Source organism: Ciconia boyciana, chromosome 8 (assembly GCF_034638445.1).
Source record: "Ciconia boyciana chromosome 8, ASM3463844v1, whole genome shotgun sequence".
NCBI classification, from domain to species: domain Eukaryota; kingdom Metazoa; phylum Chordata; class Aves; order Ciconiiformes; family Ciconiidae; genus Ciconia; species Ciconia boyciana.
In genome coordinates this window covers 21,457,567-21,482,555 of record NC_132941.1, presented here as the reverse complement: position 1 = coordinate 21,482,555, position 24,989 = coordinate 21,457,567, and the positions used below count along the sequence as shown (strand labels likewise).

General features: G+C 41.8%; 1 protein-coding gene across 2 annotated transcripts in view; it reads right to left on the bottom strand.

Moving 5' to 3' along the window:
• Positions 1 to 2,207: 2,207 nt before the first annotated feature.
• The window catches only part of PSTPIP1 (proline-serine-threonine phosphatase interacting protein 1), a 56,833-nt gene continuing 34,051 nt past the window's right edge, over positions 2,208 to 24,989 (bottom strand). Inside the window, exons 4-15 of one of the 2 annotated variants that reach the window (XM_072870123.1) lie at positions 23,797 to 23,831; positions 22,573 to 22,679; positions 20,618 to 20,680; positions 19,442 to 19,540; positions 17,606 to 17,651; positions 16,718 to 16,797; positions 13,766 to 13,864; positions 13,017 to 13,113; positions 9,832 to 9,916; positions 8,223 to 8,293; positions 6,506 to 6,606; positions 2,208 to 4,455 (exon numbers count right to left, since the gene is read on the bottom strand). In XM_072870123.1, coding sequence (XP_072726224.1) covers positions 4,324 to 4,455; positions 6,506 to 6,606; positions 8,223 to 8,293; positions 9,832 to 9,916; positions 13,017 to 13,113; positions 13,766 to 13,864; positions 16,718 to 16,797; positions 17,606 to 17,651; positions 19,442 to 19,540; positions 20,618 to 20,680; positions 22,573 to 22,679; positions 23,797 to 23,831 — 1,015 coding nt within the window. In that variant the 3' untranslated portion in view covers positions 2,208 to 4,323. The remainder of the gene's footprint in view (positions 4,456 to 6,505; positions 6,607 to 8,222; positions 8,294 to 9,831; positions 9,917 to 13,016; positions 13,114 to 13,765; positions 13,865 to 16,717; positions 16,798 to 17,605; positions 17,652 to 19,441; positions 19,541 to 20,617; positions 20,681 to 22,572; positions 22,680 to 23,796; positions 23,832 to 24,989) is intronic. The other variant, XM_072870124.1, reaches the window with a different exon arrangement.

Sequence of the window (24,989 nt, the reverse complement as noted above, 5' to 3'; positions counted from 1 at the left end):
AGGAGACTCAAACCTCAAACGTGCCTCTTGAAGAAGCAAGACGAGAAGGAATCCAAGGTAACGGTTGCTACTGTTTATGTCTTATGTGTATGATCTTTGGCTGAAGTATGCTGGGGTTATTCGTAATACAGAGTTCAAGCCACGGTCCTTAAGGAGGTTGCAAACACTTCAAACCTTGAACAGTCGCTGTGCTCCTGCTGTTGCTGACTGCTCAGCTGTAAAGGGGTTGATTTCTTCCTTTCAGCTGAGTAGTTGTACAAAAATGCTAGAAGCTAGCTGTCTGTAGCAATGGACCTGTGAGCTTGGCAGGAGGTCCTTTCTTTGTGGTTAAGCACTGACTATGTTGGCTGTCCTAGAGCCGGATCACCTGGATCTCTCTGTTTCTACTCTGACACTACAAGTTTTACTACTGCCTTGTGGGCTCTTAGTGCCGTATGCAGCAGCTGAAATCTGTTCTGTGCAGAGATGGGCCTTGCGCTGCTCTTGTAGACATTTCCTAATTACATACGGTTGTTGTTGGATAAATGTTCTTTTTAAACAAGTTTTCCTGTTCTTCTCCTTAATTAATAATAACATGGTAAAAGAGAATAATGTGCATATCTGAGTCTGGTTTAAGGCTACTGTTGGGCTGGATTGCCTGCTTCCAACCTTTCAATTCTTATTGTGGTTAAAGGAATAATAGAACAGATTACTACTACACTTTTTCATAGCAATTGCATGGCCATGTTCCTCAAATCCAAAATCCATCTAGAAGAGCAGCAGGTGTCAAGTTCAGTCCCTTTCTCTTCTGTTGTGGTTTGTGAGGGAAATGACTCCCAATCTTTCTTGCTGCTCATATTTAATGGATAGATGATGCATGTTTCTTACAGCCTAGTCAAAAGTTCTAGAGTTAACAGTTACAGGTCTGAAATTGTTCAGCATTAAATACTTGTTGTCTGTTGTGCAAACTGAAGTCCTGCAGTGCTAAGTCAAAAACAGCTCAGTAACTTTATTGTAATGTCTCTTTAATTAGTTTGTGTGTATATACATAGTAGCCGCAGGCTATAGGTAGGTAATTATGTTGTCCCCTTGCAGAGCAGCTGGTAAAAGCATGTTCCTTGCTCTGGGGGAACAGCTTCTTGTGTGTGAACCCATCCAGAGCCGGAGCACTAGCAGTGTCAGTAAAAAGGTAGTCTGCTTATCGTGAGTGTGCTATGAAATAGGCGTTAACTTGACAAACACACAACTTTGTTTTCCACTGTTGTTTTGTCCCTACATGTTGCTTGGCACCTCCTTGCCAAAAAATGGTAGTCAACATGAAAGTGGAGGCTTATCAGAAGTGTTTTTCCAAAAAGAATTTCAACCAAAAATGTTGGGGTATAGTTTAAGAATGCCTCCCACTGGAAAGGGCCCATTTCAGTTTCCCATCTTACCTGAAAATTAAATGATTACTTGAATGCCAGTTTGGTTGCCTGAGTGTTACCAAACTGGAGAGGAAACATTGTTATTGAAGCATGATTATTTGGGCAGTAACCTACATTTGACCTTCCTGCTTTTCCTACTGACGGGGGTGGGGGGGTGGATCACACCTAAAATGTGGGTGTACTCAGAGGGTGTGGGTATTCCTTGATATCTCTATTCTATTTCTGACAAGTGCTGCCACACTGATAGGGCAAACTGCCTAGATATGGCTTGGTAACTACTTATCAGCCAAATTCTCCAATGTAAAGCAGAGGAATCATGAGAAAACATTGCTGCTGCTTTTTCATTTCCTGAACAGTCTGGAGTTAGCATGTGGGATCCAAATGCTATGACACTGGGTAGATTTTGAAATATCTATAGCCTCTTGCACTTACAACAGTATTTACTTGACAGAAGAAGAGACAGGTAGAAAGGAAATCAGTTTCCTGAGTTTAACAGCAAAAATATGAAATTATTTGATGGGGTAGAAACAGCAGTCACCATTTCACTAGCTGTCTGTCAGTGATGTAGACCATTTGGTACATGTAAGCAAAGATGATCTGTAACAGGATTTCAGGGTAACTAGGACTGGGTACTGCAGTGTCTTGTGCGAGGCTGTCTAGGCCCCCAGAGAAGCAAAGAGTCTTAGCAAAGTCCATGTGTCACACATAATTAGAGGAAATGCATCTCAATGGTTTATTTTTTTCTCTTTAATTAAGATAATCTGCAAAATATCTACCTAAATTTATTTAAGTATTTGTTGGTTTATTACAGTTCTCTCTGTGGAAGACTGAGTATTCAAGAAGCAAATTTATTAAATCTCTCATACTTTAGGTTTCTTCTCATGCTGTACGTAACGAGCAATGTCATAGTTGTCTCTGACAGCTACCATTTACAGTGCAGTGTCCTAGTTGAAGGCTATTGTGGTCAATCTTTCTATCACTGTTCAATTCAGATGTGGTCATGGAAACCTGTTGTTAACATCTTCAGCCTGAATGAGCACTACTGTTCATATAACCTAGTGCCTTAAATGCCATTCAAGTTCCTGCAGTTCCTCTGAGCCTGTGCTAATGTGAGATACTAAGAGCCCTTCAGCATTGATGCAGATGTGCTGCATAATAACTTGGGGAAATGTGGGAAGGACAAGTGTGCCTGTGCAAGGACTGCAGGGAACTAAAGGGCCTGCAGCAACTTTTATTCCATTCTTGAAGCAAGAAATTAGACTAAGGTACTGCAAGTGCCTCTGACCTTCATTCTGTTTCATTTAAGGAATAATTGCACTGACCATTATGGCTTTTTCTTCTGTCTAGATTTCTTTTTGTCTTTCCTGCTGTGTCTTAGCTAACAGTTCCTCTTTGCTCTGTGCCTTTTGGGTAGCAATTTGATTCATTTTCATTGACTTGGTTCAGTTTTAAGACCTGAAACCTTGGCAAACAAGGTCATTCTGCCCCCAGAAATAGCGCACTCTGCTCCAGATTAAATCACCCTTTTTTTTTTTTTTAAACCATCTCGAAATACTGAAAAGGGAGGAGTGGCAGAAAGTATCTATCAATCCCTTGGTAAGTACAGTGGCAGTTGGAAACATTCTTAAACTAGAAAGACTGATAGAGCTGAAGTCTGTGAAATACAGTGAACCTGCACAGTGTGACTTCTCTGAAGAGGGTCTGTTGAAGAACAAGCACATTAGAAGTGCCTGGAAAGGAAACAGGACACGTCTGTGCCAGCAATCCCAGAGGTGCAGGGGCTGCAGACAGCAGTTAGAGACAGAAAAGCTTGTGGGCAGAAGAGAAGGAGAGGATCAGCCAGGTGGACGAGTTGAAAGGAGAATGCACTGATGACACTGGTATGCAGATTGCATGAGGTAATTGGCACTTCTCCTGGTGCTCAGAGGAGAGGGATCAGGGCAGTGCCGCGCTGCTGGAGGCTTTGCTTATTTGTTGTTTTTGTTCTTGTTTTTTTAAACATGAAAAATCCCAGGGAGGTGTCAGGGAAACCATCCAACCAAGGCAAAAGCAAGCCTTGGGCTCATCATCTGTCCTTATTTTGCTGCCCCAGAATCCAGTGCAAAGCAGAGCCATGGATAGCATGGATTTCATTGTATTAGGAGATGGTCGTGATGGGGAGTGCCTTACATTTTCTTACTACTTATGTGTCTCAGTCCTTCAGGTGCTCTTCTCTAGCTGCATTCATTGTTTTTCATATTTTCATCAGTGACTCTGATAAAGAACAGTGGAGGGTTCCCCAGCTTTCTCCCTGGTTACCCACGTGCTGTAAGGGGAATTTGAAAGGGGGCTGTTAAAAGGAACTTAAGAGAGCTTCTTCCTTGGTTTGTACAGCTAAGACCCTGTGACATCAAAGCTATCTGCTTTCTGAGTGTGCTTTCCACCTTACTGTCAAAAATGCTTGCATGGCCTGTGCAGTGAGAGGAGGGGATCTGTGGCAGAGAACATGGCTGCTGTGACCACGTGGGTGGCTCACAGGCTGGCTGGAGGCGGTCCTCTGTCCTGGAGAAACAGCACTTGCTTCCTTGATCTTTTTCCTTTAGTGCAGTTAAGTTCTGGGCAGGATTTTCCTCCCACATTCACCAAGCTTTGCATCACTGATGGCAGCGCAGTGTGCTGAGGGTGGGAAGAACTGTGGTAGGAAACACAAGTCCTAATCTCTCTGAGGTGAAGATGGTTTTTGCAGACAGTGTAGGCCAGGAGGTGCTGGGATGGGGCAGGAGGAAGGAAGAGGAAAGCATGGTCAGTTGGTTATTTCCTGACTGGTGATTGCAGAATATAGTATTATGGGTTGCTCTTGGTCAGCTGAAGGAGACCTTGTGTGCTGTTTGTTTTCAGTAATAGAATATTTTTAAAATCTGAGGACTGGGGCTTCTTTTCATCAAAGCTTTTTGAGATAAGACCCTGGCACAAAGCCTCGCTGCCCATTCCTTTCTGCTGTCCACCAGCCATCCTCGTTTTCTTCAATGACAACTACAATGTCTCCTTCGCTGATGTCCAGTTCATCCATGTTCTGAAAGGAGACAGGGAAAGGAAATGTAGTTAGCCTGAGAGCACAGGAGGGCCCAAGCATGTATCTGGTGGGGTTTTTTTACCCTGTCTTTCATCAACAGTCTGGCAGCGTCCTTCGGGTTGGGAATGAGCCTGAGATACCAGACAATGAGGGATTAAGCACTTACTGAGCTGGCTATTTCCTTAAGAGCCTCAAATTTCCCCAGTCTCCATGGTGTGTCCTCCTGAGCAAGTTGACTGTTGTATCATTGGGGAAGGCCGGAAAGGGTTAAATACGACTGTCCTAAACCAGCTAACCATGATCCTTTCATAGTCTGCAGGTGTTGCTAAATAAAACAGTGCACAGCTTAATTCCCAAGGGAGATAAAAACAGTGTCTCCACTAATCCAGGCCTTAAATAGGTCTCTCAGTTCTTTTAATATGGAAAAGCGGTGACCAGTGGAGGTACGGTGACTCTTCCTGAGATAGGTAACTTTTATCTCCAAGACAAATGGAGTAGTTGCAAGTCAGCTATCGCTGAGCTCTGTCGGCTATCAGTCCATTCAGTGGTGCTGTCCTATTTTCCATAGGAAACCACTTTGCTACCCGCAGTGTAGTAAAATAGAAAACAGGGTAAGAGAGGCTTCCAGATATGTTTGATGCATCAGCTAAATCTAAATTTAATGTACCTGAGTAGGCAAGAACAGACTCGAAAAGTTAGAGGCCTCAATATACAATATACTGAAAGTAGTAACAGGCTCTTTTCTCAGCAGGGAAAATCCATGTGTGTCATATTTTTAAGGCAACTCCTGGAGTAAGAATCTGACAAAGGGATCCAGCAGTGTCCTCAGAGGAACTGCCATTAATAGTGAGGCACTTTCAGCTGTGCTTGGATTAAATTTCAGGCAAATAATAAAAGAGGGTTTAAAACAAAGAACATATAATAAAAGGTGTCAGAATGTTGCTGTACCTAAGAGAAAGCACTCCTTTCCAGTCCTTTCTCTGTTTTCATAATTTATCTGGCTATCTGATTTTGTCACGTGCCAGCATTTCTTCAATGTTGGCTATTGATGGCAGATCCCTTAGTGTGAGTGTCTCTCTGCACCGTAACATAAGACTTCCTGGATGCTGCTTCTTCTGCTAATCTAAAGCTAATAAAAGGAACCTTTATTATACTGACATGAATACTGACATGAATACTGACATGTAATGAAATCGTAAAAGTCCCATTAGGGGGGGAGGCTAATGGTTTAGCAAGAGTCCAAGAGGTTCTGGAGTCCATCTGAATAAGAAAATATTCATAACCAGTCTATTCATAACCTTTTAGTAATGGTACTATGCCTAGATAGGTCTGAAGCCAGCACGAGTTCAATATCCCAGTTAAGGATGCAGGTTGCTCTTTATAACAATCTTTTGGTACATGGACCACATCCACTGTAATTCTGCAACTTGCAACATGGAAGTACAGGGAAACAGTGTCATTTATGGGGATTCAGTCCTCTCCAGCATGGAGAGCACCTCAGTTGAAGCCAGTGTGTTAAACTGGAGCAGGACTCTCCAGATGATAAGTGAGATCAAATGGAGAAGATAAGCATCTGTCACATATTCTTACACGAGGAATCTGTAGCCATTTTCCCTAGGATGGGAAATCCCTAGCCATTTTCCCTAGAACTTAAGAGATGTAAGTTCAGAATGCACAATACTGCATACTTAGCCATCATCCCCTAAAAAATGAAGTTTTCCTTGTGTTTGTGGTCTTCTGTATCTCTAGAAGGAGGTTGTAACAGCTCAGCACTAATTTAGCAGGGGTATAGCACGCTAATGTGTAATCACTTGCAAAAGTGTTATTGTTTCATCTTGAGGCAGCATGGTCTAGTGATGTGCGCCAAGAACTGGTAGTTGGGATTCCTGGCTTCTGCATATGACCTTGACCAGTGATTCTCTAAGTGTCCCTGGCTGTAAAGTGAAGATAACACCACCTTCACAGAATTAACACTTGCAAGATGTTTGGATCAACATAATCTATTTTACATCTGACACTATGAAATATTTATTTTGAAGCCTTTCATTACCTGTGCTGTGTAGTCATAAAGTACTCTGTAGTCCTGTGATGATGTGATTCCAGCTTGTTCATTTACAAAAACAGATGCATAGACTCCGTCTGTGTTCTCTGCTAGGGGAAAAGAAAAAAAACCCACACACAGAAACAAAGACTTCAGTTGCTCATAAATGCATGGGATCATATGCAAGAGTTCACAAATACAAGGGTTTCTGTTCTCTCTCTGTCTGGAGATGTACATGTATAGAAAAGCTGCTGTGAACTGTAGGTAAAATCTTGCACAAAAACTGTCCCCCATTGATTAGATGACAATATACCCATTGAACTATGTGGGAGGTCAGAAACTAGGTTTAGCCTCATCCAGGTTGGAAAAAATGTTTACCCTGCTAAAGCACAATCCAAATGGTCCAAAGAGGGAAATGCTGTGATTAAACTGGTTTAAAATGGTTGCTACTGGTGGTATAAAATTCTAGCAGTTCAGTGACTCACATAGGGCTTTTTGTTTTTCCCTTTAGAAAAATGGAAAATATTGTGCCAGTGGGTCACCAGACATTTTCCAGTAGTTTCCATAGTTCCCAGGTAGCTGTTTGTCACTGACATAACTTTTTGGGAAGATGTTGTTTTAATCCAGCTTGTCATAATTAGGGAAACCTCTTATTCCTTCCCAGCATCTGCCTGGGAGCTTCCCCTGCTGTTGAGGCGAGCAGAAGTTTCCCACATATGACTCCTCAGTGGGATGATAGCACTCTGACAGCACACGGAGCGGCCGGGGTGTCTGCACCTTCCCACAGTCAACCCTTGGTTTAGTTTTCCTACTCTAAGGAGCACTGTCAGCTCCTTGACTTTTCAGATTTTGAAAGACAAGCATGGGAGCAGTTGAAAAAGCTGAACGCAGGGAGCGTTTGCCATTCCTGAGGGTCTTCTCCAGGGAACGCTCTCCCCTCCTGTCCCCAGCCTCAGGAAATTCAGAAGGAGTGACTACCCTCAGCTGCTTAATGCTGTATTGCTCTATGTGTGCCCAAGCTGGTGCCTGGCAGGTCCAGCTGGTGTTTGATAGCACTGGAGAGTCTCCCCTGGCTGAGTGCCAAATGCAACAAGAAAGTCTGGACTTCCTTTCTGGGTACCCAAGCAGGCAGGCCTGATAAAGGAAATTGATTTGGGTATGTTCTAAAGCTGTTCTAAAACAGCTTTTTCTTTTCTTTAGGCAAGAGTCACAGTTAAAATGTTTTTGTTTAAAATCAAACCAATAAAAATGTCATAAGCTGTTACTTTCTGCATAGTCAAAATACTATGTTTTAAATGTCATCTGATAAATGCCTAGTTGCAAGGGTTACAATAAGACAGCGTAACTGTGAAACAAGATGGATATTTGCATTCATAAGGCATGAACCTGGTCTGTTAAAAACTTTAGGTATTCTCTTGGGCTTTTTAGAGGTTGTATATTCTACCTTAGGAGAAAACTATTATCCAAGTCAGACTATGTTGTTCTGAATACACAGTTCCCCCTTGCCTAGACAGAGGTTTTGAAGATTATATGGATTATGTGGCACTTTAAACTGGGAAATTTGCTTAATGCACATCCAAGCTAAATTTGTTTCCTGACTACTCTTGCTCTTGACTGCCAACATGAGAATACCTGCTGTACCATTTCTGCTCCATGTCAAAGCTTGACTTAGCAATGTGATCTAAAACAAACACATCTGGTAAACTTATTTCCTGAAAAGTCATACCAAGAGGAGGTGCTGAAGGAGTGGCACTTTCCGTGTTGTTTTTGCTGCTTCCATGCAGTAGTCCGGAGAATCTGCAGAACCAAGAGAAGCCAATGACAAAATGAGTGAACAGGACTGGGTATGAGCGTTCCTTCGTCTCAGCTGACTCAACCTTCCCTCCTTCTGCTGCAGCACTGGGTAGATGTCACCTATTCCTGGGGCTGTCTGTTTTCATTTATGCTGTACATATGTTTATCTTCAATTAAAAATATATTTTTAAAAATGCAGCAGAATACTGAACCATCAGCCATCACTAAATTGTGCATAAAATGCATCAGAGAGTATTTTGTTGTTTATTCAAAGGCTCATGGTGCAAAACTCCAATTATTTCACAATATTAATATGATGAGAATTACCAGTTGTTTATAAGAGATTACCATCTCTTTGTCTCTGAGGAAACCTCTGATACAATTTAAAATACAAAGGTTGTATAACGTGCCTTTCTAAAAACTGTGAGTTTAAGTGAAATTTTTTTTTTAATCGATCCCTAGTTATTTTCTATATCACAGCTGGGTGCTGGAGGCTAAGCAAAGTGAGAATATGGGTTAGGATTCTCAAGCATAGATAGAAATAGCATTGCATGGTTAAGGCATATTTAAGGGGTCTGATTTTTCAGCTGGTGAATGCTCAGTGTTTCTGGAAAATGGACATACAAATTCAACAGTTTCTGAAAAACTCAGACTGAGTCTCTCTAGGCTGGTTGCCCATGCAGAGCATGGTTGTATTCTAAATGACAGTACAATTGTCTTCTGTAACTGTATAGGATGCAGCATTAGATTTCATTATTATAGAAGATATGGTTTCCAACTGAAAAACAAAGTATTGTGTATAAACCTTATCAGCTCACTAACAAGCCTGGACCACACTTTAAATGGGAGATCACAGCCCGCTCCTTGTCTTTGCCATATAATAAGGCTTGTCAAAATATAAAGCTCTTCTGCTTTAAATATGACTCCATTGCCACTGTGAATTAGCCATTTTAGTACAAAATATTTAAACCATTAGTCTACCATGCTTTTCTGCTGATATAACTGCATCCATGTTACAGCATTTACCAGCATAAATGGATCAGAAACAGAAAAATCGCCTCCCTAATCATCACAGTTATTCCACTAAGTGTTTTTTCCTTTGGTCTAGATACAAGAGAGCAGCTCTTTGTTCTGCTCAGCTGGGTGGTGCAGTAAGCCAGGAGGTATTGCTGAAAAAGACAGCTCTCCTCAGCCTTTGCTCTCAGCAAGATTCACCTTTGCCCTCTCTTGAACAAAGTGGTTTTGTTGCTATGTGCCATGACTCACTAGGAAAGAGGAAATAAGTGAATGCTATCCATTGCTGGCGAACTAATTGTTTTATGAACTCGTCCCTTGTCTCTCTTCCCACTAGGCCATGGCAAAATTACTCTGACTCTGGTTTTAATAGGTTTACTTCTTCTGTCAAGTTATATTTACTGATACGTAGCTGCCTCTTGCTACAACGAAGGAAGTAATAACTTTCCAGGTCCTGTTTCCTGTCAACATACATTGCCATTCATATAGAAAAATACCTATTCTGGGAACCAAAGTTTGCCACTCACCTCTTCATCATTCCACAAGACTGGATTGGGCTGCTGTTGCTTCTGCTTCGTTCTCTGCTGTAGTAGTTCTCATATCCTATTGCATCTGCAACAGGGCAATAAAAATGAGATGTTCAAACAGGCAAAACTTTTTTGTCCCCACCAGAATGCAACCAACAGCTGCAACCATCAGGGCCTGCTGGAGCAAACTGCAACACAGCACCTATCTGCACTCACCTGTAATGTGGCTGAAGCAGCTGAGGGGGACCTGAGGACTTGACAAAAGCCATTCAAGTGATTGTAAGCAGATATGTCCTTGGTAGAAAGGCATGCTTGACCTGAGACGAGCACAGTCAAGGTCCTGAAGAACCATTCTAATAGCTGTGGATAATCCTAATTAAGAAGGTGGTTTCCTCCATGACTGTTTCCTCTGTTGCCTTAAAGCTCAGGATTTAAGGGAGCAGAGCATGGTCATTGTGAGCCTGGGACCATGTTCTTGATACAATTGGCTGCAGTGTGTTTTGTTTCTTTTTTTCTTAATATATTGAGTCAGGAATTTTTGTTGGAGCTGGGGACATTTCTGAACATTATTCCCAGCAGCAATAATGAGCAATTTCCTGGTCTGTGCTTGTGCTTGAGTGTCTCCCTACCTTTGATATCTTCCCCCGTCCACCTCCTGAGAGCTGATTTGCTGTTTACCCAGAGATATTTGTGTTTTGTTCTCTCAAACACAGTTATGTTACAGTTCCTTCACTCTCCCCTATAGTGTTGTTAAGGGTGAAATTGAGACCATTTCCAAGTCTAGCTTTACAGATGAAATAGTTACAGATGGATTTATTTATTTTTCATCTCATAGCTCCCAGTGTAGCTGCTTAGAGCTGGAGGCCACACACCCTTTCTGCCTTCTCTGTGTTAAAGCCAAACAAACATGAGTGAAGTCTGTGATACCGTATTATCTCAGTTCCGATACCAGCAAATTAAGAACGACATTGGACTTGGGCTAAAGGTTGTGTTGACATTCTCACATTGGGTCAGCCAAGATCATAAGCAGAGCATGCACATACAACTAGTGAGTGTGAAGAATCCTTACAAATAAGATTTTCAGTAATGAGGGACTTTTCTGACCAAAGGTCTCCTATTACCTTTCTAGATTGTCACCTTGGTATAGTTTCTAGTCTATAACACATTGTAAGATTAGGTAGAAGAGGGGAGTGAGCAATAGCATCAAGAAACCAAAAGATTTGGTCAGGATGAAGGTTTCCTGCTACACAATGCAAAACCACATGTGGGTTTCCTCCTGCATTTTGCAAATAATGAAACAGATCAACAGCTCACCATGTGCTACTGTGCAAACTCATTAGCCAGAGCTGTGGAGATACTAGGGTGTTACTTCCAGAACACGTCACCTTCTAGAAGGTGGCAAAAAAAAAAAACAACAAAAAAGCAAGTCAGTTGTTTCTTTGCCTTTCATAAAGCTCTCAAGGGTTTTTGCCATCTATTTCTTATTAGAAATGAGCCCTGACATAGCCAAGAGCTGTTTGCAGAAAATTGCCTAGGCAACTGGAGAATGAGAAATCTCACATAGGAAAAAAAAAACCTAGCTGAGAATTACAAACTTCTTAGTATACAGAAGTTGTTTCACACTGTTGCAAGGCACAGTTCTCCCTTCTGCCAGTGAAAATGTAGTTTTTCCTTGGTAAATACTCCTATATCTGTGAATTTAAATCCCCTATGTGAAGAAGAAGAATAAACTATAGCAGCAAAATGGCATCCAGTGCACCAGTATCAATATATTTGTTTTAAAAAATTCCTCAGATCACAATTCTTAATCATCATAGGTGTAATGACAGAAAGGCTGAGTGAAAAACAGGCCTCACTTAGCTTAGTTAGTGGCAGCATGCAGCTCTGCTGAAGAAGTTCCTAGGGTGTAATTGCTGCCAGCTCTGAGCTCTGCAATGAAATCAAAGGGGTATAAGCTGTTCCTGTATGAGATAATTATCCCTTGGGACAGGGCGTTCATACTGCTGATATTTGTACCTATACAACTCCTAGCATGGAAGGTTTTTATCAATATAAATTTTTCTTATGCCTGTACAGCTTATTCCTCACTCTGAATGGAAGTAAGCTCTATTGATACTGCTGAGGGCATACTAAGGGGATTTTCTCTTTGACGTAGCAGTATGGTGTTAGAGCAAATAGTGTAAGTGAAACAGTATCTGTGCACAGATTTTTAAAAAAAAAAGGAGGAAGAGATCTTTTCAGCATAGATATGTATCATCAGCTAATTAAGAGATGAAATAGGTATTTTTCTCTCCTTTTACAAAGGCTGTGAATCTTTGTTTACTGCAGCAGCTGCACAGAAGTGCAAGCATTCACTCGGTCTATAAATATCTTGTATCGCTTGTTGAAGTAAGAGGGTGTGGCTTGTATTTGGCTGTGTGAAACATTAGATAGCCTCCTTTCTGGTGATGTGTTTGGAGAACTCCTACCCTGGAGCAGCATGTTTTCGTTTTACAACTGCTCTTAGCTCTTGCTGTCCCAGTCTCCATTTCAGCCCAGAGGTTTTGATCATTGAAGTCAATGAAAAGGCTGCTTTGGCTTGAATGGACAGAGTCTCTGAACCTTACATCGTTTCTGCATGCTGGAGCAAAGCCAATTTCATTCAAAATTTCCCCCAACTAGGGTCTTGCCCTTATACAAACAACTTCCTGAGAGGAAAGAAGATGTTATTCCCCATTGGGCAGGTGGAACAAAACAGAATACAAAGTCTGGTCCTCTCTGTGCTGCAAATGAAGAGGCAGCATCTCTGTCAAGGGGACATCAGGGTGCAGTTAGATGTTAAGTTGCCACTGACTTGTCAACACTGCAGAAAATCGAGGTTGCCATCTCTGCAAGGTAGTTTTCTACCTCCTTAGCAGTGTCAGTTCAGCTGTACTGTGAAATGAGCCTGGTTGAAAAGCAAAAACAACTTTTTTTTCTTTCTGGGGGGGGTTATTTTTAAGCTGGATCATTCAGCTATCCCACTTACAGAGCCACACAACAAGCGATGGCAGCACAGTGAGGAGGAAGTGAGCCACGGCAGGTGGGAATGAATGGCCAGAGCAAAACCTCCTCCAGCTGGCTTCACCTCCAAAGGACGTGTACTGCACAACTGCAGTCTCAGCCTAATGGGTGACTCATCTGACAAGACCAATAGGAATAATTACCTGGAGGTTGTGTTCCTGTCATTTTAGTCTTAATGAAGTAGTCTATGTCTGACTCTACGACGCAGTTCTCCAAGCTTACCCGAACCTCTTCATACAGCTACAAAACAGAATCCAAGAATTTAATTTAATTTTTAACATTTCACATTGAATTAATGATTAATGTTCTTCTAATACTTTTCCCCTTAAGAGACACTTTATACTTGATATGTCTGACCTGGATGGATCTTTGGCCTGTCCCCTCTACAAACATTCTTTGTACATTCACAATTGTTTGTTTGTGCTCTGGATATTCTTTTGAGAGAGGAGGACAAAGGCAGTCCAGGGCTTTTCAATGCAATAAAGAAATTAATAGCAGGAAACAACCATTCAAAGTCAAAACTAGTGCATTCTTTATGTCTTCCAATTTTGAGACCATGACTGGACGCCTTTCTGAAAGTTGTGCCTGAGCCCAAAGGTATTCGATTGAGCATTCTGGTAGCTGGAAGCATTCCCCAACAAACTGAGGGGAGGAGACATATAAGTATCACCAAGTGTGACACAGACCATCTACATCCAGGCATATATCTGGTTTACATCTAGAGGGAACAAGCTAGATTGAGAATACTCCCCCCTCACTGAACACGCACAACAGCTGGTTTGCTGGACAGTCAGCATGCACAGAGAAGGGCAAGCTAGTGCTGTATTGTTAGACCACTCTTGCTCCTCCTCGTCCTCCTCTGCATGTGAAGCTACTTGGCAGATGCCCCTACCTCATCATCTTTCACACACTGCATGGAGAGCTGGTTGCAGTGAACCCACAGCGAGTTGCGGAGGATGGTGATGCGGTCGCACTCCTGGAGCTGGAAGACCTAAAGCCAAAGAGGAGATGTGACGTAGCCTCATGGTAGTTATTTATTTGCATTGCAGGCAGCGACAGGGCTGGGGCTCCTCTGGGCCAAGTTCGTAAGTCTGCAAACCATTCTGAAGGCTCCTTTGTAAAGGACATCTTTACAGCTACTGGAGAAACTGCATCTACTTGTTTATGCTCAAGAATTTGTTTTAATTGATTGCACCAAATTAAATTTATGTTTTATAGACAAAAATAAAGCAGAGGAGAGGAATCAGGATCTGGATTTGACTGCTACCTTTACTGCCAAGGAGTTCAGAGTCAGGGTCCTGTCTGCCCATCGCACTGAAATCTTGATGTTTAACAGATCAGTAGAGTACTGGCATGGAAGGGTTGTATTTATGTTAGAGGTAGAGCCAAAACTATCCATCTCTGCCTTCTAAAATGTCTTTCCAAACTTTTCTCTTTTGAAACTATTTGAGGCTCTCTGGAGTTGCTTCTGTTCATTCCTAAGGTTATTTTCATGGTAAAGAAAAGGCATTTTTCTTTCTTCAGAGTTTACTCCCTTCCTTCATCTGTCTGATTTTCTCATGTTGTTGCACAGCTTGGGAAGAATGAAGGGGGAAGAGAGAGGAGAAGTGTGGACTGAATTGGGGGAAGAGGCAGATAAACTCTTCCTTTAAAAAAAAAAACAACAACAAAAAAACCCTAACCACCCTGATCTCTAAGTTGTACTGTTATAAGTAGAACATCAATTTTTGGTTTTCTATGAGGTGTGAAAAGCTCAGATGCTTCCAGCCATCTGTTTCTATCTCCATTTGCTAGTAATTATGTCCAGAACACCAGAAATGTATACAATATTCAGCAGAACATTCCGTTGGGTGTGCTGCCTGCCATCTAATATCTTACCATCTAAAAAAAAACAGAAAAAAGAGTCTGTCAAGGGAGTCAGCTGGCGTTGAGACCAGTTTCTGAGACAAAAAGTTTTTAAAGAGAACCTGAAGTGGGGTGGAGAATGACTATTTCAATATCCCTTCCGAACAAAAAGCCTATGGCTGCAGCTTACCCCCTCAGGGGCTGCTGAAATAGCACAAGAGCTGACTGGGAATTTTCCAGGTAAATGGTGTCCTGTTGGGAAATGCAGCTCATCAAAGAGGGAAGTGTAGTGACTCTAGACTTGTCAAGCCCTTTGCAAAGTACAGCTGGGTGTTGTGTTAGACACATCCCTTGTGCCCCGTTGGCTTGTGTGACAGACTGCTAGTGAACCTGGGCATCTCGTGCCTAGGAATATGGCACAGCCCCCATGATGAAGGTCGTTGCAGTGCTGCCACTTGCTAACCAAGATTTTCGGGCTGTGGATGTCCAGCGCTCAGCTAGAGACCTAAGCAACCTCAGCAATTCCAGATTCCCACTATGCAGCCAGAAGTTTGGGATCTTAAGCTGCTTTTTTTACTAGTTACTAGTTTTAAATGCCTCAAAAAATCTATCAGTTCTTCTATCTACAAGCACTTTTAAAAGACGCCCTTCCTTTATGAATGGTTGTTTGAATTAAGCAGTGGGCAGGCCACAAGCTCTGTGGGCTATTCAGAATTTAGCCATGTGGGAGAAATGAAGTGTGTTAGGTTGTGGAATGCTTCACTTGCTTGTTGGCTTTTTAAGAAGGGGGAAAATGTGCATCTTGGGGAAATAAGGCTTGGCACAATTTCTGTGGAAAGTCTGCTGTGCCAGCCGTGGGACTTTCCAGTTCTCCCAGATAGGGAATATTTAAGAGGAAGCAGAGAACTGGAAAGCTATGCTCCTTGCATTTTATTTTACGTGGAAATAAAGCCTGCAACAAGTAAACATAGCAAAATCATACTTCAGCGGATGGGCAAATGTATTTGAAGGATTAATATGACCAAATGTGTGGCTGATTTGGATGTCAACCAGTTCCTGTAAATTGCTGTGCAAAACTTACTAGCCAAGTGCAAATCTCCTTGTCCAACCTCAGCATAATGGAAATAGAAACTTTTCCACCACCATCTTTCAACTGAAAGATTACTCTATGGCAGAGGGCAAATATTCTTGCAGGCAACTATAAAGTGCTATGCAAAATAAAGATTCTGAGGGGCTTGGATATCTTTGCTCTCAGAATGCTACAGTACATACTTTTTTAGCTTAAACAAGAAAAACCTGTTTTAGCTTTAGCCAGAAAATTTTCTTTTTAATCTCCATCAAACTTGTGAGATTTAAAAAAAAAAAAAACAAACAGAATGAAACAAACACAAAAACCTCTCCTTCATTAGAATAAGAAGCCATTCTGGAAGCCTCTTACAAAACATAATCTAAAGGGAATCTTTTGTTTGTTTGTTTTTAATGGATTAATTGGATTCTTTTTGTTTCAATTTTGAAATTAATTTTTTAAATGAAAAATGAATTTTCATGTCTACTTTTCTGTTAATTTTCTACTGAACTTACATTTGTCACAAAGCAGTTATTTGAGAAACAACCTTATCTTGGCTGTGATAGAAGATCATCCCTAAAGCTGGTATATTCTTATGTTAAGTTGTGGGTGAAAAATGGCAACAAGTAGTTGCAAATAGATTGTACCAGTTCATATATTGCTCCACTTCTCACACCTCTGCACTTATTCCCCTCCTTTGTATTTACATACGTATGCTGAACAAGCAAGGAGAGCATAAGCAAGTGAGACAGCTAGCAGCTATGTCTAAATCAGCTCTAGGTTTTGCAGTATTTGTGCAAAGACATCTACTAAGTCTCCACATAAAGCAAACAGCAAAACCCTTGGGACCATATTTCAGGTCTTAGACTGATATCTGCAAGTAGAATAAAATAAAGAGCGCACAAATATATCGCTGCAAAAGTCAGCATTTACCTCACAGGTTTTGATATGTTCCTGTTCCCACTCTGTCCTGACCTTATCCAGCTGTTCAATGTTCTCTTTGTACACGTTCTCTGTAAACACAGGCACACATAATAGAAACCCAACAGTTAGGAAAAAAAAGATACAGTCTTTCTCTTTTTCCTCCTATTAGGAATTTGCTGTGGTTCTTACACTTTAGGCCTGTGGTTTGCTAGAGTATCACAAGAATGTGTGAGCTTGAAACTGGTAGGCCACAAGGATATTTAGGTTTTTTTCTGCGTGGTTTGCATATCATCTATAAACTTTACAGTGGGGATAATGCAAATCAGAGGTTAAGAGCCTGGACCATGCTTGGGCACTGAGCATCCTTAGGCTCTTTCCATGCTGAGCCAGCCAGGTAAGCCCTGTGATTTAGTGTAAACTTTTACATGAGCAGTGAGGGACGAGTCTGAACTCATGAACCAGCTCAGATGTCTGCTGGCCTGTCCTGGACATATACCATGTTTCTGGCTGGAGAATGCTACCATGCTCATGTACAGGGAACCTGGGGACTGTGTCTGGTTTGGGCTGGCTGGGAGCAATTTGAGTGTCATTCTTTTGTGCTTTCAAACTTGCTTCAAAAATAGCTTTTATTTCCTGGGTGAAGTCCCTAAAGGAGGTCTTCTATAAATTTTTTAATAAAAGCAGGACACTCGCATTTCCACAAAGGAAAGTAAATGTAGACGACTATCAGGTTGCTGTTCTTTAGAAGCTTCTTCATTAATCTTTGGGCAGGTGATTTTGGGAAATTGCCTTCAAACAGAACCAGCCTGGGTGATTTGGATGGTGCTCTATCAAAATCAGCATGCTGGTAGATCTTTGCTGAGAAAAATCTTAGTTCAGTTGCAAATAGAGCATCACCTGCTTCGTTTGCTGCATGTCTGCATTGCTTGGCTTTGTTCTGACTCTGAAAAAGGAAAAGAAACACCCCAAATTAATTTCTGACCATATTTTTTGCTTCTGCCCCAGTTTTTTTGTTGCCTGCTCCCTTTCCCCTTCTAGGGGGAAGGCTCAAACTTGCAAAAACTTCTTGGTTGTCCCACCTTTATGCACAGTTCTGTTGAATGTGTGCTATGGAGAAGAAGGGACCAGAATTTCACAGATGCAGCCACAGGTCCACTGACTTCAAGGGAAATCTGGCAATTTACGTCTTTCCATTCAGACATCCCTGCCATAGGAGCTCAGTACTAGCGTGATCCAGCCTGAAGCTTGTGTCTGCTGGCTGAGTTGTTTTTTTTCTCAAGTGTTTGATGTGCTTTTTTAATAGATATTTATAAGCAGAAATAAATGGCAGTTAAAATTCTTCATCTTCCAAGCTCCTCATGTAATACACAGATGAAAAGAACACGGCCTTTAAAATACTTTGCAAATGCCAGATTATTTCCCATAACAACTCAGAAGCCTAAAAGCAAAATTCACTCTAAGTAGAACTTTTCTTTTTTAAAAACCTGCAGCTTTTAACAAATGAAAATACAGCTATTATTGACAGCTCTGTACTCCCAGGTCTTTCTGCACAGATGGTTATGACAGTACATTAATGCATGGCTCTAGACATCAGTATAACACATTCTTCCATTCTGCCCTTCAAGACAAGGCTCAGGTAGGGGTTCTTATGACCATATTCCTCATCACAGCTGGCTGGAAAATGTGTAGTAAGCTGGGAACATAAGCTTCATTCTTCTTTGTTTCCTGGCCCAAACTGTTTGCGAGTGTTGCGCAGAATTAAACAGCTGACATGTTTCTTGTGAGACGCCTCTGTGCATTTCAAATGTGCTGGCATGTGTGTGGAAGTAATGGCAATGAAGCACCCTGGAATCCTTCTGCATGAAAGGAGCTGTGTCAGATTTTGATGCCATTGAAGTTGCTAAGTGTTCTGGTGTAATTTCAGTAGGGCCAGGATTTCATCCCCTCTTTACAGCTAAGCTGGAGGGTTTTGTTCATCAAGAAAAGATTAGCGAATGCTAGAAGTAAAATGTAAAGTTCTGATGCTGTTTTTAGAGTCTCCATCCGCCTGGTCCTTGAGATGATTTTTGATCCTTTTTGCTTACACTGCACTGTTTTTTATCGAGCCAAAGGGAGTTCATTTATTTTGTTTTCTCCATCTGTTCTGCTGTAAAATGTTCCCATTAAAAGTTAGTGAATTGTCAGCTACAAGTATCAAGACGATGCAATGAAGGACTGCAGTGCCTTAATTTCCAATGATTTATTTTTGAGTTTGAAAATCTAGTTGAAATTAAACTAACCATAAGGAGAAAAATGTTGAGGAAAAATATGCATTTTAATGTTAGATACTATGCCTACTAAATGTAAGCAACCAAAAGGCAAAACTAACTGCATGACATACTTCTGACTTGTTTCTTTTTTTATGAATAATTTCAGAGAAAAATCTCATTCAGTTTCCCTTCAGAATTCATAGAGCAATTAGATCATAGCCTGGGATAAATTAATTAGATAACTTAGTCCCTTCCCAGCCTCTTTAAAAACACTTGGCCTACCGTAGAACAAGATCAGGATTACCAAAGGAGTTTGTGAAGGAAGACCTCCTTGGGAAGGTGCTTTGTTTTAATTTTGATTGTAAGGGGTTAATTAGAAGGGAAAGCAGCAATCCTGCAGAATGGGCTGTTCAATTGTATTCTCTTGTACCTTGAAAAGGAAAAAAACAGTTTTCTCTCTAAATAGCATTGTCAGCTGAGGTACCTTTTCTGTTTGCTTTTGGTTGCCTGAAGCACTTGTCCGTTCAAAGGACTGCTCAGCCTCATCCGCCTCCTTGCACCTCTGTTCATAGGTCTTCTTTGACTGTATTGAAATGAAATCAAATGTGAGGGTTTGGGTTAGGGAATGAGGCTGGATTGTCTCCAGCTTGATGTTCTAGGCATTTTCTGTTTTGCAGTCTGGGGGAGCAAATCAGTGCCCAAGTTTGGGCAACAGAAAAAATTCTCAATGACACCGTAAGTGGATAGAAAAATAGAACTGAAAAATTAGGGTAGGGGCTGGCAGCATAAATCGGTTCGTCTTCTTGCAGCCCTGAAATTGTTTGCTTTGTACCATTGTGGCCAGCTCCCCGCAGGGATGGTCACAAATACACAGGCAGCGCAGGCACCATTGGTGCATCAAGTATCTGTCCGAGCTACAGTGTAGAGGCAAAATCAGGAGCCTACATTCCCAGGGTGACAGTGGGGATGGGTTGTCATTTCTACAGTGTGACTTGGAGCATCAGGTGGCTGAAGTCAATGTGTTGCCTTGCCCATTGCTCCAAGCTGTGCGACAGAGCCAGCACCGGGTAGGTAACAGTCTCAGTGTAGTCCTCAGAAGCAAAATAAATCCTTATTTGCACTAAAAGACCTCCCTATCTTAGAGATTCACTTAGAACAACCACATTTAAATAAAAATTGCTAGCACAGTTCCAGCTGTAGCACTGACAGGTCTGCAACTACTTTTTTTAGAGGCAATTGCCCATTGGAAACCAAAACCAGCTGCCTGCAGTTCCTGTACCTGCAAGCTTTCCAGTTGGAAAGGTTTCCTCCTGTTTACAAGATTCCCTCACCATTTTAAAAATTGTATTTACACAGATTGAAAATTGACATTTGCTCCTGTAAGTATCCTTGCCAAGAAAGAATGAAATGCTGTTTGACCTGGGGCATTGTTCATTCCACATTAATTTTCTGAGTATTTGTTTTGGAGACTCTTCAGTGGGTGCAGCAGGGAAGATTAGCTTCCTCCTTGTAGCAGGAATCACATCCTCTCTCTCTCACGCACTCTTGCACACTCACACATTCTTGACCTTTCTTTAAATACAATGCAATACAGATTTCACCCTGTCTCAAACTGGAGCCAGTTTGCATCAAGAAACCTGCACAAAACCTCCTTGCTTACCTCCATTGCTTTCTTGTAATGGGACAACTTGCTCTTTTGCATGCGCTCCATTGCAGACTCATACTGTAAGAAACACACAGAAGTAAGCATTTCTTGCTTTGGACTTCTTCCTCTCCTTTTTAGTGGCAGGATTAGGAAAGCCATTGTCAAGGCCTTTCTATAAGCCACATGCCTGTGGGGAAAATGACTTCACTCTGCTTTTATAAATGACAGGTTTCTAAGTGATACAGAGAGCATCAAAATGCCAGGTAAAAAAAAAATCCAAGATAATTCTGCTTCAGTGGTTTCCATTAATAGCAGAGAGGGTGTAGATCTTGATTTTTCTTCCTCCTTTTTTTTTTTTTTTCTTTTTCTCAAGGAGATTAAATAGCGTAACACCCAGTCACAGTGCCCATCAGCTCTGCCAGCAGAGTTCCTTCGCTGGTTCAAGAGCTTGATCCCACATCTTTGCAGACCAAACCACTGTCCCACCCACATGAGCCAGGGTAGTTATCCATTTTAAATACAAATGATTCCTGTGTAATTTATATTCCATTGCTTCAGGCAAGCTTATGCTCAATGCAATTTGATTTCCACATTGTCATCTGGTCAGCTTTGGAAGGACAGTGCTGAATTCTCTTTTATGGCTTTAGTTGTGATATGCCCAGCCTTATGTGACAGTGAGATATGCTCCTACTTGGCAGGATATGGGTTTCTTCAGTGGGACTTTTGGTCCTTTAATCTTTATATTCTGCTCAAGCAAAACTCTCTCGGGGGTTACCTAGAGGCTTGCTTCGCATTGGGCTGAATAGCACAGTCCTCAGAGCAGCTACAGTTAAACACAAATCACAGCAGTCTGGGAGATTACCAAAAATGCTGACACCATCTAGCATATCTAATGTTGACTTGCTCACAGCTGCATGCTGGACGGATTAAAAAGCTTGCCTAAGACTCCAAAGCAGTTTTACTCTTTTTTTTTTTTCCAGGCCCCTCTGTTTCCAGTTGAGTTATAGGCTTATTGTTTTCAACAGGAGAGAGCGCCTTTATCTTTGCAAATCCTAGTGGCAAAGTGGTGGGGGGATACAAATGCTGATGAACTAGGTGCATGCTGTCTGTCTTTATATACCTTATTTACTTCATCAGACCTCTGTGGATGTCAAATATCAGTAGCAGCACTGGTTTTACCCACTCTTATATTCAGAGTTCTCTGCTATTCCAAGTTTCTGTGTGTCAGAGTTGTAGATGCAAGATTTTTGTGGCATTGGATACTGGTCATATGCATTTTCATTTGTTTAAAATTAGCAAGAAATGGATGTTTTATTTTACTCCTCCAGCAATCAGTGCTTTCAATGTTAAGTGACTGTCCCATCTTTGTCTTCAACCCCATGGAACCAGAGAAGGTGTAAGAGTGACCACTGTTGTCTCTATTGAGAGCTACTTTTTCAAGGGACTTCGAGCTTGATAAGATCATAGGGGATGAAATGGCCTTAAATACACTCAAATTTTTATTATACAACATCAACTAGATGCTACTGATTCCATGTATTTGTAATTCAGCATATATTGGTGTTGCATTCATCATATTAATTTGCTTTTATGTTTTTAAATGTTTGTGTTACCCCTTTATTTTAGTGCATGTTGGAGATCATGCAGGATCATACCAAAGAAACCCAATTAGCAAGGATATAAAGAAGAGAAAAGGAAGGATTAAGTTCTTACAGGAATAATAATACTATCTGCAGTTACACTGGAGAAAGTAAAAGTGACTAAAGCTTCTGTCTCCTGAGTTCAGAGCACTACTTTATTTCCAGCTGGGATCAGAAAGATATTTTCTTCCATAGTCTAGTATATGGAGAGAACAGGGGACACTGGGCATGTTTTATCATCTTTTGCAGTATTCACAGTCTATGGCTGGAGACAGGTTATCAGCATGGACCACTGACCCAGTCTGTTTCAACATTTCTCTAGTTCCTTACCTTTTTTCTTTGCTCTTTCTGTCTTTCTCGGAACTCCTCTATTCCTTTCAGTTCATCCTTCAGCATTACTGCCAGCTGGATATGAGAGTTTCCAACACTTTCGATTTCTAAAGCAAATCAGAATTCATATACAGTCAGTGGAAAGGTCTTTAAATATGAAGTCACATTTTTCAGGAGATGTTTCTGGGATGTGGCTGCTGTATGACTTGTCATGAACAGGGCAGCCTTAAAAAAAGGCCTCCCTATGTTTCTGCACACACTGATGTTGCCGAGGTTTCACACAACCTGAATAGGGCTTGTTGCAGGTCCTCTCAGTGCCTGCAAGTTGCATGGGCAAGACTCCTCGCTGCAGAATTGGAGCACCCACTCAGAGCAGCCTTGACAAGTGCAGAGCCGGCTGCATTTCTTCATAGCCCCATTTACCCCAGCCACCTCTCTTCCTTCTGGGGCTGGAGGTCGGATGTTGTGGTGCAGAGGGAAGGAAGGAGCTCTGGCCTCCATCATCACCCCCTGTGTCTGCTTTCCCTCCACTACACTGCTGGATTGTCATTGCTCTTGGGAGCTGCTTGCCAGTTGTGTCCAGCCTTGCACAAATGTCATTAGATGAGGTTGCAAGCTGAGAATTTCCAAGGGTCAGCAAAGATGGATTGAATTTCAGAGCACCTGGCCAATGCTGTTTGAAATGGCTGGTAAATTCTCTGCATTTGTTGGCTTTGGTGCCTCTGAAATGGACCCCCACATTTTCTAGAAATGTTGAGCTCCCCCACCAAGGCTCTAAAAATATCTTCATTTACCAGCTGCTTTTCAAAAGGGTGTTTTTGTCTAAACAGCAGGTGCCAGTAGCCAGGTACGCTGTCCTATTGGCTATAATGGTGTTGCATTTTCTGTGTGTGAAAGGTTTTTGTTCAGCCTTGGGCACATTTAGAAAGCATGCTGTTTTGATGTCAGTGGTTTGCAGAAGAGGGAACAGAGCTGATATTTTGTGACTTGATCTAGATAAAACTAACTTGAGGAACAAGCCATTTTATTTGCCACCAAAGAATGGACTGCATGCCCAGCCTTGGAGGACTCCCAGTGAGTATCCTTTCCCTCCAGTCTCTATACTACAGACTGGAATAGAAAAATTGGAAATAGAGGGGGGAAGAGGATGAAAGACCCCAGAGGGAACAAACACATTGTGTGCCTGTCTTAGCCCAGGTCAGAAAGGAAGATGTAAATACTTACGTTGCTTAAGCCTCTCAAATGCTGCCTTCAGTGTGCTGTGAGGCAAAAACAAGTGCACTTTATTAGTATAGGTTTCTAAGGATGGGTTGTGAACTTAGAGCAAAAACTTTCCCTCAGAATCTCAAAGATCCACATAGAGATAAAACTCTACATAGTCTTGTAATAAAAGTTGACCATGCTAACAAGCACAATAGCATCAATCCGTTACCATTGGGAAATGCAATAAAATGCTTCATGAAGCAAGGAATTGCACTACTGCTTGTGTGCATCCTCTTTTTTGATCCCACTGTATTTGTGACTATGAATGTTAACAGACGTTTCTCTATTCTTGCACCTTGCCAATGGATACAAGTCAACTGAGTGAAATAAAGACAGTCAAGGGGAACTGGGTTTTGGAGCACTAGTCTGAAGGGTAGAGTGAAACCGGCTCCACCGTCTGTGTTGAATGCAGCATCAGCAAATTTTTCTTCCTCGGTCACCCTTGAAGCTAGAGCAGCTCTGCTATGCAGCATCCTCCGTACTATGCTTTCCGAGCACCCCCGTGTGGTACAGCTCGCTCTCCTTTAAAAGACTCACTAATGGTGCAGAGAACCTACGGAGGCTTTGAAACCCTGATGCTCTCAGAGGTTTTCGACATCCCAGAAGCACAGCATGAATAAATCATGCTGTGAAATCAGGCCTCGGTGCTGGGATGTGAAGTACAGCATGGAGATGAGCAAAAAGAGATGTTATGCTGCTTGTCCGGATGGACCTACACAACTTATGTGGTCCTACAATGTGGAGTTGCAGAAGGACATGAAAGGGTAACGACAGATCACCTGATGTCCTGTTTTTTGGCAAGGCAGTGTCCATTTTAAGAAAGCAGCAAAGATACCAGCATAGAATTGATGGGAGAGGAAAGAGCATAGTCTGTAAGAGGCATTTTCAGATTAATAATTTGCTCTAGCTCCCAGTTTTGCAGGCTGGCAGGGCATTTGTATATGCAGAAGCAAGGGCTGTGGTGTGATTTGGAGGTTTTTCAGATTTAGAAATCATCTCTTCAAGACCCAGAGTGTGTTGTTCCCTGAAGGAAACCGTTCTGGGACCTCCATGAAGCCCTGGTCTACCCCAGATGGGAGACCAGGGGAAAAGTCTGTTAATGAAGACCCGAAAAACTCCCTGGCTGAAGCCTGGCTACTAGGATAGTCCAGAAG